Source organism: Pipra filicauda, unplaced genomic scaffold (genome assembly GCF_003945595.2).
Source record: "Pipra filicauda isolate LSUMZ 115617 unplaced genomic scaffold, ASM394559v2 scaffold40_size4127951_pilon, whole genome shotgun sequence".
Lineage (NCBI taxonomy): Eukaryota > Metazoa > Chordata > Aves > Passeriformes > Pipridae > Pipra > Pipra filicauda.
This window is the reverse complement of record NW_024104543.1, coordinates 1-17,819: the sequence shown is the minus strand read 5'-3', so window position 1 is coordinate 17,819 and position 17,819 is coordinate 1. Positions and strand designations below refer to the sequence as shown.

Genomic DNA, 17,819 nt, shown 5'->3' with positions numbered 1-17,819 from the left:
TATATTTTTTCTGGTGATTGGTCTGTGTGACTCAGAGCTGCTTATCTTTGTCAGTCCAGTCCAAATCTCCATTTCCATGGGACTTGGACATTAACTTCGGAAGTATTTATAAATTAGTCCCAATATCTACCAAGACAGATATTTGGGACAGTATAAATTCATCTTTTATTACAGGTTAAGCAGTCTACCATTCTAATATTATTTTGTATTATCAAATAAGTATTCATGATGAAATTCTGTGCCCCAATTAAGTGCGCATTTCTCTTATTAGTATAGTGGGAGACACCACAATGGGTGATTACAATGAAAGAATAAAATGCAAATAAATAAGGACACTGACATTTTCACAAAATGTTCATTCACAAAGCAAGACATGAATTTTAAAAAAATAAAGGATAAAACATTAAAACTTAATTCTCATTGCTTTTTTGTGAAAATTTTAAAGAACACATACAGAAGACAACAGTGACTTGATTTTGAGCAATGTGAGTTACAGGCTAATCAATATAGCTCAGTGGGAGCATTTCCCTAGAATACCTTTAACTTTTAAAATATAAAATAGATACAATTCCTTGTACCACTTCTCCTAAGAAAATACTTGGAGGATGTGAAAAGATTGCAGCATATAACAACAGTAAGAAACAGATACAATCTTTTTGAGATGATTTGGAAGCTTATCAGAAAGAAAAAATACTCCTACAAAAACTCCTATGAACCATTTAGGTAGAGTAGCTTCCTATTTTATTGCTAAGCTTGTTGACAGAACTCTTGGTTCTTGAGAGAAACATTGAGATTTTCAGTTCTTTTCTTATTTAATGGAGGAGACCTCAATTTTTGCACAACTGACTACATAAATTGTAAAAGGGACTGGTTTCAAAAAAGTTAATTGATTAGCATTTCTGAAATAATTTCTATTTTCAGTTTTCTAGTTCAGTTTTGAAGATTCCACAAGACTACTACTAGCATTTTCTTAGAAAAAAAGAAAAAAGAAAAAAGAGAACAAAATAAATTAAAAAAAAAGACTAGATAGAGCAATTCTGTGTATTGAGAATGTCCTCAGGAAAAATATCAAGTATCTTTCACAGACACAGTACTTTCAGAAATATTGCCTCACAAAATTCAGCTTCATTAACAAAAGTGAAATTTCACCCAAAACCCTTAAGATTATATTGCACAGCAGCAGAACATAGACTCTAATACTTCCCTTTGTATCGGTGTGACTTTTCAAATTATTGATGATGATTTTGCAAGTGTTTCTTGGGGCATCCACAGAACACAACCCTGAAGATGGGTTCTAACATATTTTCCTCAGTGGTATTTGTTACTTCTTGTTGACCCACTCTTTCTGACTGCTGTAAAGGGATCTTGCCAATCACTCTATCACCTTTATTCATTTAGATGAGCTGGCAAACACTGACAGAGCAAGTTTGAGAACAGAAACTAGTTTTAGACAAAATTATAAGGGTAGAAGAAGCGTGAGTTTAGCTTTAACAATATGCATTCATGCATGACCAGCCACAGCCTGGCTGCAGAATCATCAGCACATTTCAGTGTGAATCAGAAGTTACATGCAGAACCAAAAATATAAGTCTTTCTGTGTTCATAGGAACAAAGACACTGGATGAGTCAGTGAAGTGGATAAGCCCACTACGTTTACTTCACACCCCAACACATTTCAGTGTAGATTTCACCATAATTCTGTATGCAAAGGAGGACTAGCAAGGATGCCACTCCAGTTGTGGTCAAAGGATCTGTACTATATGAAAGCAGTTTGACACAGTAAAGTACATGGTTTTGTAAGTCAAGAATCATCAGTTCCAAAGACTGACAAAAGGGAGTAATATTGACAAAGATTTATTGCAGAAACAAACCTAGAAAGGATTTGTCAAAGATGACGACATACTAAATTATAATGATTGACAGTATAAAACATGACTTAAAGAAACAGTCTTCCATTTAGCATAAAGCAGATTAATCTATTCTAAACATTTAACGAAAAACAAAGGACACTTCTAAGTTATTTCTGGAGTCAGTGATTACCAGACATGCCATGTGTTATGCAGTAGGAATCAAATCGTAAAAAATTACAGGTTTCCATGCTCACAGGTTGTGTGAACAGAAATAATTCAGGGATTCCTATCTATCCGAACAGGAAACTTCCATATTCATTCAAAGAAAAAAAATGCAACTATAATATTAAAAGAAAAGGCTTCTGAAGCCCTGGACAATATTAAAAAATATTATGTCTCCTTTTATGAGTCTTGACAGACAGTTAGCTTTCTTACCCTCTGCCTTCTGTTACAACTGTGTTAACTTAGATTGGAAATATTTTTCAACAGTAGAATGCCAAAAGACAGACAGACATGATATCCTTATACTGCCAGCTGTATACTACCCTTAAAACCTAGCTAACATGTACTATGGCTATAGACACCTTTATTTTACTGTGAATGTGTAGAAAACCACTGACTTCAATACAGCATGGCCACATAAACTTAAATAACTGGTCCTTTTTAATAACTGTCTTGCTTCATACAGTAGCTCCAGTCTCTCACTGACCTTGGCTGGAGTCCCTCTGAGAACAGGCAACACTCTCCCAGAATGAGGCAATCACCAGCTGGCTCAGACATGACAGATGAGAGCCATCCAACTTCTCTCACTTCTGGCTCGCTCAATGAGACAGTAGCAGATTCCCCATCTCCTTAGCCAGAAAGATCCTTATGACTTCAAACAAACTGTCCTCAAGGCTGCCTACTGTTTTTCCTGATCTTTGCAGTCTGCCACAGAAGGACGGGCCAGGGGATGTCCAGCTCTGAAAGGATGTCACGTTGCAGTTAGTTAATACTAGCCATCCTCTTGCTGCCATCATCATAATTCCCACAGACCACAACTACCATCCAGTACTGGGATGAACAGATGAAGTTTCAACCAGACAACATCCCCTTGTGTTCAGTCTCTTGCACTTAAACTCTTCAAAGAAAAATGGCAGCTGCTTGGTTGGTGGTAATTCCGGATGCAGTTCAGTTCTAGATTGAAGTACCTAATATCCATGTTTGTCTTTCTGGGCAGGATTCTACCGCATAACGACACACCGAGCTAACAGGTCAGATCCAGCCTGGTACCACATGGATATCCAAGACACTAGCAAAGGGTGTAACGCAAGGCTCTACAGGAGAACTGTAAAAGCACTTGGAGAACAAGTAGGACACACCGCAGTATCTAAAAAGTTACTAGACCTGTAACTGGGCAACCAGAACTTTGCTATAGACATCTAAATTCACATTTCAGTCAGTGTCACCTCCAGAACTCAGTAATGCAAAATAGATATCTAACACAGGGTTGAGTTTCCCCCAGATAAGTGGCTCAAGCCCATGGAAAGAGGTAATTTATTCTGCTTGTATCCAGCAGAACTCAAAAATGCAAGACCTACAAGGTAGGTCTTAAATTGGATCTGCTAATCCTGTCTTGTGGATTGCCTAGAACCTGTAAACAGACAACTGAGTTGGATCCAGCTGACTCCTTGACCTCTGCTGATTATAATGCGAGCTTAGATGAAGAGATGTACATTGGGGTGTCTTAATTGCAAACTGAATTCCATCTCCTGTGTCAACGACAGTAAAATTCTAACATAAAGAGCCAGTGTAATTACCTATGGAATGAATAATTCATTCAGTGCTGTATGATTTGTCAGATTTTCTATTTTTACAATATACTGTGTTAATTTTGCTATACCCCTACAACTCTAGTTTCCAATCATATTGTACTGACACAGCACATAATTGCACTGTAGAAGCTGCCAAGGGACACAGGGTGATTTAAAGCTGCAGAGGGGTTCAGAACACCAAGAACAGGAGGTACACTGGGTATCTGTTGTAATACTGCGATATAAATATTGACCAATGTTAATGTTTGGAAATATTGTAATTTCAGAATTTTTACATAAAAGAAAGATCTCACTCTTTCCTGAGTTAGTTTCAAACTGAGTATATTCTCAAGTTGGTATCCGTACTGCCTTTTATACATTGAAAAATTCCTCATCACACTAAGAATGCAAAATATTCCTCGTAAAACAAAATAATCAATTCTGATGTCTGCTTCTGCAGAAAGACAGATTTTAAACAGTATACAGAAACTGTAGAAATGCAAAATAGACCCTTGCTTTTGATATACTACCTTTTACCATCCTCTGTTCCTAAGGCTAATGGGGAATAGAGCTCTATGATGCATTGATAGATACAGATATATAGTTATGCACACATACACCATACATATACATTTGGTAAAATAATGATTTCTCTTAAAGAATTAAGCATTCAATACTGAAGATCACACATTTGTGTCTTTGTCAAGGGAATCCATTTTCTGTTTAACAAGTCAAATCATGTTCTACCAACGACTCTTTAAAAATGTGTTGGATTTTGATCAGCTGAGAAATCCATCCTGGTATAATTGCATAGCCAGATGAACAGTTGTCATGAACTGGGTCAGTAACCAAGGAGAAAATGGGATCTAAAAACTATCCTCTAGGAAAAAAAAATTCTCATTCCCAGCTGAAACAGCCCCCAAACTAAGTTGTGAAGGGTAACCTGATTCAATCCAAATAAAGTATAAATGAGTTCAGTTGTATAAGATACAGCAGATATATAAAAATGGTTTGCGTTGTTATCTTAGTAATGCAGTTGCATAGCAACAAGCTCAGTCTCAGTGATCATTCCTTTATTAGCTTTGTGAATTATCGTACAGCTAGAAAGTGGATATTGGAGAGAATTTATCCTGAAAGAAGATTGAGAGCTTCATGTATACTGACATACTATAAAGCAGAATGGAAACTGGGCCAAGTAATAGAAACCCAAATCAAATAGGCTTTGAGTTAAAAATGCTCTATGCACAGAAGCTGACTTGTTTATTACTAAAAGCAACACCAGTAGTATAGCTGGACACCACTGCCCCTGTGGAGTTTGGATTGCATGGTGTGATTAATGCATTTGCATGCATGTTACTTCTACCATAATTGGGCAGGGGGGCAGGGGGTGTATCAACAAAATTAGAGATGGAGAGACAGATGGTTCATCTTGCCCACATCATTATATTCTCTGGTGCTTTGCTGACGAAAACATTTCCTTATTCAAGCTGTGGTATCATGCCATCACTATAGTGATGTTACAACCAGCCCCTGTCAGTATGCTTGTTTATTGCTCTGTCCCTTGCACCATACTGCACAATCATTCTGTCTTTTTTTAAGCACAGTCAATGCTCAGCTGTTCTACAAGCTGCAGAACTTGAGGAAAACTTGAAATGTTGCTGAATTAATAAAAAATAAGTAAAGGGAAAAAATGGGACGAAATTAGCTTCTTTATTGTCATCATGTCTCATATTACAGTATTTTCAAGTAACCAAGCTGGGACACTATAAGCATATGACTACTCTGAGGTCACAGACTAATTTTGTAACTTCTTTGCAGCAGTGAAGGGTAAAGGGTATACAGCAGTGCTGAGTAAAGTTGCATACTGAGGCCATATTTAGTCACTTATTAAAATGTGGTCTCATTTACCAATGCCCTAAGTACTATCAGCTCTTCAGGATGTCTTCTGGATGCATTTGTGTGTCTGAAAAAGCAGGCCTGAAAAACCAGGCCAATTTTATACTTTAATTAACTGGGGACAAGCATACAGCTTTAAACATAGAAGCTGGATGACTTCATTCAGCTCTGGATTACATCAGTTTTACAGTAGCTTTTGTCCATGGAAACTCAAACAACCACATCACTCTTACAGGAGGTTGGTGTAGGTGCTAAAACATAGCCCACATGCCTCACATGCCAGATAGATTTTATTTATTACTTTAAATACAGAGAGGCATTCCTCTTCAGTTCTCAGAACTAATTTGTGGGAACTGAAATGTACAGCTGAAACAAAAATAGCTAGCAATACATGATATTGTAAAATACCCACATTTCACAGCTAGCTGAAATCCTACCAATGTACACTGATGCAAAACCATTTTCCACGCCATGTCAGAACCCACCAACGAACTTGTCCTGAACATCTGAACAGATCTGAGCTCTAGGGAATAAAGATGGATTTTACCTTCAGCAACCTCACAAGAAATTCAACAAAACTTTTTCTCAAATATCCCTGCCATTAAGCATCACTTCTGCTGCACAGTATAGGAAAAAAACAGGAGATTTTCCAACTGTTTATGTCTCAAACAATTGATGGATTTACAAGTCAAAAATGAACCAATGAAATCTGAACAGGAGCCCACAGGCAGATGCACTTTTATGAACTTGAGTTTCTAGATGCCAAGAGGAATCATTCATCCAAAGTGCGTCAGAGTACTATGTTAACAAAAACCCCCATGTGATAGGGAGTTTATTCCCACTCAAAAACAAATGTAGCTTGCAAGACCCAGAGGATAACAACTGAGCAGCCAACAAAACCTCTGATAATCTGGGGATCTGAATCATAATCAATATGATCTGTTATTTCAACAAAACTGCAGGTCCCTGTTACCGGCATTTCAAGTCCATCCAGATACCAGACTGGTGGTTCCCAAAGTGGAGGCATCTACGCTTTGGGGATAAGAATGGGCTGCACTTGCACTGCAAAGACGGTGCCGATGTTTCCTCATAAGCATCCTCACCAGACTTAGGCTGCAAGCAAAGCATTAATGAAGGAAAAGAAGGCAAGACCCACACTATACCATAAACCCCCAGATATTAGTTTATTACCTGGTTTATGGGATAATGAAAACTGGGGGGAGAGGGTCGGAGAGGAGAGGGTCGGAGAGGGTCGGAGAGGGTCAGAGAGGAGAGGAGAGGGTCAGAGAGGGTCGGAGAGGAGAGGAGAGGATTTGTGATTTGATTTAATTTAATTTGCAAAATATGCAGAGCAGGCAGTATTCCCAAGAATTAACATTTCAGGTGTCACTCAGCTTGCTACCACCATGCTTCTTGGTAATTTATGTGGAAACAATTATTAGGACTTCAGTTTACTGTGAGAGGATATTGCAGAAAAAAAAATTAAATGATGCTGAAAGCATTGACACCATATTCAGAAAAATGTTGTTAGCAGAATCTCTGAGACTCACAAAGACTTAGGTAGGATGGGGTGGTGGAGGAGGGAGGTCTATCAAGGTCCAGCTGGATACACCTAGTTAAAGTCTGGTGAATTCAACACGTTCTTCATTGCTTTGAGTAGGTCTTTCTATATGTCCAAGCCAAAAAGACTAAAGAACAGAGCCATGGGCTTTGAGAAACCTGATCTAGTGAAAGGTATCCCTGCCTATGGCAGTGGAGTTGGAATTAGATGGTCTTGGCTCTGAAGAACAAACTCTCCAAATGTTCCAAACACAGTCATGATATATTATATAAAAATCTCTCACAATTTTTTTTAGAAATGAGAAAACAAACAAAGGAGTACAAATGTCATGGTACCAGGCTGTAATGCACAATAATGGCCTCACAGACTTAGAATCTTCACCTTGCTTGCCAAACCCTTTGGCTTCTTAGTTATTATTTTCTAAAAGCAAGCAGTAGGAAGAAAATCAGCATGGTTCGGCTTAAGTGAAAATGAAAAAGAAAGACAAAGTAATCTGGAATGGATTTTGCAAAATGGTTATGAAAAAGGGTTATGCTGTCTGCATATACTTAAAACACATATGTAAGTGCCCAGCTCCATGTCTGGCAGTGGTCCCACACTGCTCAGCACTACTACATGGACATGGTTGCTCATGTGGCCAGGCAAAGCTTGGAAGAAGTAGGTTGCAATTTGCAACCTGCCTGATATGCTTTTAATAATTAATCAGTCAAAAATTCACATGTATTTCCTGATGAAGTACAGTGCAATTGTAAAACATCACTAGTGTCAGGGTACAAAATTGTAGATTAATCACTTCTCTCAAAAAAAAAAAAAAGCCTCCAGAAAACCCCACAAAACACAAACAGAAAAAAAAACCCCAGAAACATGTAATATATAATTTAGTAAACCTCAGATTACAGCATGTACAAACATTAATTCAAAGATTCTGGCTTATATACTAACACTCCTTATGTCCTTCTTACATTCAGTTATTTATCATTTTACCCAGCCCACAAATACAGGAACAGTCAACCGAATATACCGTCCTAGGCTACTTATGAAGACCCCCAATGCCTGCCCCTCCAGCACCACTAAATGTGAAACATGAGACATGTTTCACTAAATGTGAAACATGTCCTCCCCTGGGGAGGACAGTCTCTGGGAGGGGAACATCAGCTGTGTTACCTCCCGCACATCATCTCTGGGACTTCCACCCACAGGAGAGGCACTTCCATCAGTGCCACTGCCCCTTTTTATGCTGAATTGAAAACAAAAACTAAAACAAAAGCAAACAAACAAACAAAACCCCTCCCCCCAAAAAACAACCCCAAAAACAAAGGTGGCCCACGATTTTGCACAGAAACAGGGTCTTAAAAATCATCTGTGGCGCAAAAAATCCATGGCCTCTTCAGGTCTGGGTATGCATCTTCCTCTGCCTTAACACAGTCTAGGGAGGATGGATTAAGTCTCAAGGGATCTTCTTTCTCCTGCTCCATTTTTGTTGGGTTACTTAGATAGATGAGTGGTCCCCAGACAGAAAACTAAAGACAACTGTTGAGACTAAACATGATTAACTATCCACTGGTGCTAGTCTGAACTCTTCACTATTAGAGCCAAATGTGAAAAAGAGAGAGTTCTCATCTCTCATTTCCTAACTTCTCCCTTTTGCATTAAAAAATAGTAATAAGTGGTGGAGGAAAAGATATGTACTGCACTGCTCAAACCATTGCCACCAGCTGCAGATTACACAGTAGCCCAAAAGACTGGAATTGACACTGACTTCTTCCTTATTTCCAGAAGGAGAACTTTCTTTTTTCCAGGCAAGAAAACAGCCCATGTATTTTTATAAGCTCATGCACAGTAAAGATGTGAGTGTTGTTATTCCAGAAAATACCGAAGCATTCAGATTTGATCATAGCTAACTGTAATGGTGCAGCAGTACTGCTACACATATAAAACTACCCCAGCAGAGACTCATGCCATTTTCTGTCTTCCTTCCCCCAGTGCAACATCATTACATTTCAGGTTCTGGGAAGCAAAGTGGAAGGGGAATGAAACAATACCAATGTAAGATACCAACTCATGGTAGCCCAGGGCATATTTTTATGCCTTTAATTTGCAGTTTCTTCACCCATTTGGTATATGGATGCAACTTAGGACCCATCTCTCCTTCTCAGAGCTATGACTGATTTCTGAACATAAAAATCAGTCACGAACAACAGATTTCTGTGTAAATATCATTGTGGCTAATTCAATCTAAACCTGAGAATTTTGCTTCCAAGATGAATGCAAATAACAAAATCTGAAATTGATGTCTTCATTACATCCTTTGTCTTGAAAATAAAAATGTAATTCAGATCTATTGTAAAAGTTGCAATAAAAATACCTGGACGAATCAAACCAGAGCTGTTCAGGAAGCAGCTATATGCTGCCTAAATCAGTCTTTTCTGTGCACAACTCTGATAGAGATGGATAGCACAGATTTCCTTTCAAATGTCTTGCACAGGAGAAAAACTCTTCAATGTCACTGATTTTATGTCTCTTTTCTATTTTGATCAATGACTGCTAAATTATATATGTGTTCATAGGATGGAACAATAAGGCATGTTATGTTAGTCTGCCAACAAGTTGTGTGGATGTCACTCATATCATAACCTGCCTAATCAGGGTCAGGTATAATTTCTCAACATCTCCTTCCTGTGCTTCAGCTGTCCTGTACAAACAATGACATATTAATGCCGAGCTACAGATCATTTTCTTCCTGCTTAGTAACGTTGCCAAGGATGTGCTACCAGAGCTTCTGGTCCAGTTTAAAGTGTCAGCTATTTTATGCACAGCTACAGTTCCATAACTGGATTCGATTACACAGCATTACTGGGAACTGTGACCTGAAACATATTTTAAAAATTTAACATTTAGTAACACACAGGGTCAATTGTCGCTTGTTTGCCCTATTCTTGTTATTCATGAACTGGATTAAAAAAATGCCTCCTCTTGAGTTTCATTGATATTTCAGCTGGCAAATTAAACCCAGAATAGCCAATGAGGCAAACAGAAACTCGTCCAGAACTTTAACTTCTGCAGAAGGCAAAAGAGGGTCGAATGATTACATTTATTGCAAACATTGACAAAACGCAAAGTGCATCAGACTCTCTATACACAAGTACTAAGAGATTTGGACAGAACTGCATACTATATAACCACACCCATGTAGTCCTGGAGCCCTTGACAGTCTTTGTAGTATGCTTGCAGCTAGACGGTGCCCCTAAAATACTCAGGATTGCCTTTGCACACAAGAGATGTCTGTGTGAGGCTTCTGCAGCATGGCTCTCATGAGTAGTTGGCAAGAGGCATCTCTATAACACCTTTCTGCAGTAGCTGAGAAGTGATGCTGTCAAAGCTGATGATTCCAGATATCTTGAAGGAAATTAAAAAAAGCAATGCATAATACCCACTTTTTGCACAAATTACATAAAACAGAGACTGTCCAATGGTATAAGTGTAAACATATTTTGTATACTTGTGTTTGAATTGGTTTTAAATTACCATTTCTTTCACAGACACATTTCATACTTTTCATTTTTTGCCAGATATAAACACCAGGTCTTTTTAAGGACTATGGGATACATCAATTATGCTGTGTAGCTTCTAAAATAAAACTGATTATTAGAACAAAAAAGAAATATAGAAAACAGAAAATTCTGTTAAGGACAGTGCACAGCCTTACTGTCACAGGTATGCCAACTTAAACAGGATATTCTTCACAAAAGCTTTAAAAAATATCTCCTTAATGTGCAGAGCTCTGTCTCTTTGGTCTATCCTGATTGCTTTCCTTGTTACTGTCCTGCTTTCCTGCCAGATAAAAACACTTGGTTTATGCCCTTAGCTTCAAGAACTAGCACCTTTATGATAAGAAAACTGAGTTTAACCAAAATAATTCCCAGTTGCAGTGAATAAGCCATGAGCTTGTGATGCACTGTGAGGTGTGCTGGGCATAGACAAGTTGGTATCTCCATTCTCAAAGCGCAAAGATTTCTACTTGCTACAATTGTAAAAAGCAGATTAAGTCGGTGGACTTAAACAGGGCAAATGCAAGGTTGGCTGAAAAAGGCTGAGATCCCTAACATGCTCTACTGCCTTGATTCTCTAAACAAAACAGATTTGAAAAATACTTTTCCTTCTCAAGTCCTAGTTGTTAAGCTGAATGTCCTTAACACTCCACTGAAATGAAAATCAACCAACCAACTAACCAAAGACAATAAAGGCAATTATAGTGAGTTTTTCTTGTAAACTACTTGCTTTAAAATACCTCATTATGCTGTAAGAGAAAATCATTCTTATGAAACTTCTGCTACACCTAAGCATAAAAGTCTGGACTGAACCTTTTGGTCTGTCTGCAGGACAGCAAAGGATTGTCATTAGCATCATAAACTCTTTCTCACTGTTATTTTGCACTGATTTATTAACATACACATATTTCAGCAATGTCTTTTGAACATGATCGGCTTTTCTCCTACACAGAGATTTTCCTGGTTCTCAGAACAGAGAATGGTTCTTCAAGAGAGACGATCCTAAGCAATCTAGTGGTTTAAAACTTCCATAAACTCCATGTTAAAGCCACAGCAACATACCCTCCTTACTTGTGTTCATTTTAACCCTTAGACTTATATCTGTCCAAATGAGTGCATATGAAAGTCTACAAAATCAGGAGCTTTAACAGATCGCCAAACTAGCAAAACTATGCTGAGGGATAAAAAAATTATAGCAGTCTCATGTACAAATATATACACTTGTCACCTGCTACAGTGCTATAATGTAAATGCTCTGTCACTCATACAGACTAAAGCACAGAATGCCATTTACTGATCTAAGTACATTACTTTAAATGTATCCTGTGTTTTCTTCAATTTTTGAGATATAACTAACTTTTCACTTACTAACTGTTTGGTGTAAATGTCATGTAAGAGTCTCATAAGTCTATATACTTCAGTAACTAACCAGTGTCTCCACTGGAGGTGCTAACACTCTTTGTGGAACCAGAAAGAAAACAATTATTTTGTGGTGCTAACACTCTTTGTGGAACCAGAAAGAAAACAATTATTTTGTGACATATACAGTTAATAATGTTAGGTTGCCATTTGTTGAAATTCTAACACCCAGCAGGGACTGTATCCTCATGATTGCCTTACAGTGTCCAAAATTCACTATAATTTAACTCTAGAAAAATTCTAGGTCCCAAATAACAGTGAGTGGTATTGCTCAGACATACAGAAAATCACTGCGTGAGTTACAGTTCAGCTGGTCTATCACGTCTTCAGATTTGAAACTATTTCATCTACTTTCCTTCCTTTTGCATTAACTTTTCCCAGCTTGGTTGAGGCAAAGGTGGAAAATAAATCATTTATTACATCACCCATCACACTGATTTCACAGGAAACATTATTTACATTGTAAATAATGTAAACATTATTTACAAATCTGGAGCCAAATTCAGTTTGAAACGTAAGATCTATAATGGATTTCCAGCACATTTCACACAAGTTTGACTGTCCAGAGCTCTTGAACTACACTGAATTTCATAACAGTACATTTCAGAAAATATGAAGAATGCAATGTGTGGAGCCTTGAGAAATACCTTTATTATATTTATAGGCACCAAATGTTCCTAGTAAGTTGTTGGTGATGGTTCACTATTTGCATAGTTCAATCAGAACAGCAAGTTAAGGAAAGTCGAGCAGAAAAGGTATCACAGGGATTTACATAAAGTCAGTCCTAAAATAATCCCAGTATTCACTCTTGGTAGGTAGTGAAACAATTTCTTTACTCGGCTGAGTGTGGAAAACATAAAAGAGTGAACAGAAACTTACTGATTGCTTCAGAAAGGACCTGTTGCAAGCAGCCTATAACTTGGTCCTTTAAGAACTGGGCTTACTGCAGTAAAACAGTGCTTGCCAGTGTATGTGAGGTGAATGACAACTACAGATAAGATACTATGCACAAAAATCATATGTATGTGGTTTGAAATGCATGTCCCTGAGCGCTGTGCATGTTTGGGCAAGCAAATCATACCAGTTGTGAAGAAGCTGTTTCTGCACCAAGACATGTAACTGATGCTAAAAATGCCAAGACACAACAGACAGAACTAAATACATTCGGAAACTTCAAGTGCTGCCTTCACATTCTGAATACACTCATCCATTTATAGCCAGCTACTACAGGATAACATAAACTTCAAGACAGCTTTACTGAACAAATATAGCCTTTTATAGGAAGAGTTAATGTGTTCCCCTGTGCACAAAAAAATAGTGGTACTATTTTGTTCACATGTATTTTTGTTCACTGAGAAAACATGCCACATCATCAAATCATATTTCCTTTATCTGTCTAGAAGGAAAAAATGCATTCTCCCAGGAACACTTAGGATCAACCTGGCTCCGAAGACTGTTTGAAATGTTCAGTGTTCATTCCATAACCCTAAAATACCTTGCAATAAAAGAAGACTAGAAGACAGAAAGTCAGGATGAACCAAACACTTCCCCTAGAGCATCCACTGATGATACAGGTATAAGACCAACCATGCTGTCCACTGGTTCAAGGCAAGCAGAACTCCTGCCCTCTGACCTCAGGATTCACCTGGGGAACCTGAGCGAGCCAGGACAACACAGCCACTTCTAACATCATGCAAATTTAACACCATCAAAAGTTTGCAGTGGAGTCATTATACTCCAAGTTGAACTGGTATAGAACATGGAAACCAAGTAAAACATAGTACTATTTCGGCTTGTTTATTTTTCCCTTCAGCCTCCTCCCTTCACCTTTTTGATCAGCACCCAAAACCACACAGAACTATGAAACACTCCAGACTGCCCTACAATTTCAGGCAAACAATATGATATACATATAATCTGTAAAATGAATAAGCTTTTCTGCATTGTATTTTTGTAACTATTTTGGTGTCTATTCTGTTTAACATTTCATTTAGATGCTCTGTGACTTGAACAAAGACTAACTTTAGAAGAATCATATCAATGCTCTTAAAGACTATCACAGTTCTTACCTGTACATGAATAATCATCAATGCGTATATATCCTGTTTTGCAAACACACATAAAGGATCCTGGTGTATTTACACACATGGTATTCTCACGACAGTAATGCCGTCCTTCAGCACACTCATCAATATCTGTGAACAAGGCAAAGAGGAAAACAAGTAAAATTCAGCAGTGTTCTTTGCAATCTCTCTACACTGCAATTCACTTCCATCAGTAGTGGGATAAAGAGTTACTTAAATACCGATGCATTTTGGAAAGTTTTTTTGCTTTCTTCTTTTAAAAAAACTGCTTGAAGTGTTCAAACAACAGAAGCACCATGAGCTTTCTGTGAACAGCTGTTAGTGGAGTTACAAAGAAGATTACATTGGCTTACATCTTTCCTTTTGAAGTGCCTCTGATGTTGTCCCTATGATTTAAATAACAACAACAACAACAACAAAAACCAACAAACCAGTATGGCAAACAGCAGACCAACTACCTCAGCACTGCAATGCTATCCATCACTTCACCCTGCACAGTCACTGCAGTCAGCAGTACACAAACACACAACTATATGCACACTGTATGCCTTTGATCTAACAGGAACTGTTGTTTGGGAATAAACTATAAGGAATATGGCAAGATCTGAAATGACACTGGAACTTAGTGTAAGTTTCTCTTAGAACTATAAAGTAGCCAACCAGTATTTTTAATATACATAAACATATATATCTGTATACGTCTACATACATATGAGTATATAGATACATATAGACACCATATCTGAAAGGAACCTGAAAGGATCTCATTTATATAAACACCTGCTCTGACAGAAAAACTTGAAACTTGATAAAATACTTCCTGGGGCAGAATACCTGTTACAGTATAAAGTCCTAGAGCAAACTCCAGACATAAATCACTGCAGGCATGGACTTCAACACCTAATTGGGTTTGGTACTCTCTTGGGCTGCAAAATTAGACATATTTCTGGTAACAGGTAAGAAATGGTAAGACAGAGAAAGCACTACCAATAACAAAAAGAATTCTGCACAGTATTCTTATACTGCAAAGAAGAAAATCTATATTAATTTAGAAGTGCTCAGTAGCACACTGCTCCTGTAATACTAGTGATACAGACATCATTGCTGAGACACTCTGTACACCTAGTTATATTGTCATGCAATGTGCCACTGAACCTTTTTACCAAAATATGCTAAAAATCAAAAGGGTGGATTGTTGGTTTGGGGTTTTTTTCCCTGCTCATTAGATTTGATTTCCTCCCTGTTTGCAATAGTGTTTCAGAGTTGAAAATAAAATCCCTGGATGGAAAAGTGTTTTGTTGCAGAGTCTAATGACAGTTCAAACCAATAGAATGTATATATAAACTCAAATCAGGGTTGACTTCTTAATGCTGTGATGCTACACATCAACAGCGTTAAGTTCTGTATTTTACTTCTGCTTAGGTTGTATGCTTACCAATTCTCTCTCCCAATTCTTCTTATCTTCCCAGTGTCTTTAAATCAATAGCTATTTACCAACTCCACTCATTGCCTGTTCTTTTTTCATCCTTTATTCCTAGAAGATAATTTGCCTTCCAGTACAAAGGAATGTGATACACTGAATATTAGTGATTCTGTAGTAAGTTCTGCAGATTTCATTCAGTTTTGAAAAAACTTCTATTTTCCCCAGTTTCTCTGCCCACTGGATTCTGCTAGAGAAGCTGGGGATAATTGGCTACAAAACATGAAGGTGTCCACTGCAAATGCTGAGGGTGTCTAGCCATCCTCATACTACTTTGCACAAATTCAGTTCCTAAGAATTTCATGGCCTATATACTTCAACTGGTTTCCTCTTCTTCCTTTCCCTGAAAGATCTACAGGCATGAAAGAACCACAACTCTATCAAGGTGCTGGCTTGGAAAAGGTAATTTTGCAATTTTTATGTACATGCATACATATACAAATGAACATGTATTTACAGTGAACACAGTGAGCATACTAAGGCTCAAAACACATTTTGTGATCATCATCTAAGAACACAAAAAAAAAAAGTGAAGGTATCATAAGAGTACCACAGAAGCAGCTGTTTTTGCATGGAAAGTGGAATAGGGCACACAGAAGACCAGTTCACAGAAGCAGCCAACAGTTACAACATGTGCCTCAGCTTCTACAACAAATGACGCAACTTGTGTCTTTCAGTTCACAACTCTATATTAAATTAATGGTGTTGATTTGTATTTAAGTAACAACATCAATCTTCAAGTAATTAGAGGCCTTATGTTCTCAGTGTCAACGGACTGCTGAGAAGCCAGCTTTGGCACCCTCAGAAAATTCTACTTAAAGGTCCAAAGCCTCAAAAGCATTAAATAGAACTTTCTGAAAACTATATTAATGATTGCTTTGGTAGGTAAACAGCCACAGGAGACTCAAAATGCCAATACTTTTATTTTGCAGTGAAAAAATTAAAGTCAGAGCTTATTTGATTAAAATCTTCTAATTTAGAAGTACTTTAAATAAAAGCTTTCATTTTGCCAACATACCACGTATTGCGGTTTTGCAAAATGTTTTATTTATAACTGCCTTTTTTTTTTAAACCTTGCTTGTTCAATTGATACCAGAAATAGAAAAAAAAATACAACCCATAATTGATCAGGTTAACTTTGAAGTGTTTCATTTGAACAAATCTGATTTCTTTTTTTCAAATGGATTTGCAAATATGTTGCTCATATTTTTTAAATGCTCAGTCGAAATCAAAAGTCTTTCCCACCCAGCTCTCTATTATTGCTATATCACATGATTATGTTACATTGGCACCTAAAGACCCTCTACACCAGGGACACACAGCAGATAAGAAGCTGCTCTAGCAAACAGTTTGCAACTTTAATACTAAATAAACATAATTAATACAAAAAAGGATAAAGTAACAGTTAAATGACAACTAGTCACACAGAGATTGACCACACTAAAAGCATACTATTCCATTCCCCTTTTAGCACTCCTCATGCAAGCTTCATATACATTAGGTTAAGGTATTAGAGATCAAGGAAGACTGAACTGGAGCATGGAAGGAGCCCAACATCTCTTCTCTTTCAAATCTACCAAAATAAAAGCCCTTCCATCCTGCTTACTTATTGAAAACCCTGGTGTAGCCTTTTATTCATTCTGCCATGGTTTAACACCAGCCAGCAGCCAAGCCCCACGCAGCCACTCACTCACTCCCACACCAGCAGGATCAGGGAAAGAATCTGAAGGGTGAAAGCCAGAAAACTCATGGGTTGCAATAAAGACAGTTTAATAGGGAAAGCAAAAGCCACACATACAAGCAGGAATTCATTCACAAATAAGAAATTCATTCACCACTTCCCATTGGCAGGCAGGTGATCAGCCATCTCCAGCAGCACAGGGCCCCATCACATGTAACAGTGACCGGGGAAAACTAACACCATCACTCCAAACATCCCCCCCCTTCTTCCTCTCCCCCTCCTTTATATACTGAGCATGATATTATATGGTATGGACTATCCCTTTGGTCAGTTTGGGTCACCTGTCCTGGCTGTGTCTCCTCCCAACTTCCCATGCACCCCCAGTCTCCTCGCAAGTGTGGCAGTATGAAAAGTAGAAAAGGCCTTGGCTCTGTGTAAGCACTGCTCAGCAATAATAAAAACATTTCTATATTTTCAACCTTGTGCTCAGAACAAATCCAAAATACA

At 37.9% G+C, this 17,819-nt stretch overlaps 1 protein-coding gene across 1 annotated transcript in view; it reads right to left on the bottom strand.

The window, feature by feature from the left end:
* The window catches only part of NELL2 (neural EGFL like 2), a gene marked incomplete at its 5' end in the record, with an annotated part of 62,489 nt that extends 48,193 nt beyond the window's left edge, over positions 1–14,296 (bottom strand). Inside the window, one exon of the mRNA XM_039385375.1 lies at positions 14,137–14,296. Within this exon, the coding sequence (XP_039241309.1) occupies positions 14,137–14,296 (160 nt within the window). The remainder of the gene's footprint in view (positions 1–14,136) is intronic.
* Between the last annotated feature and the right edge of the window lie 3,523 nt (positions 14,297–17,819).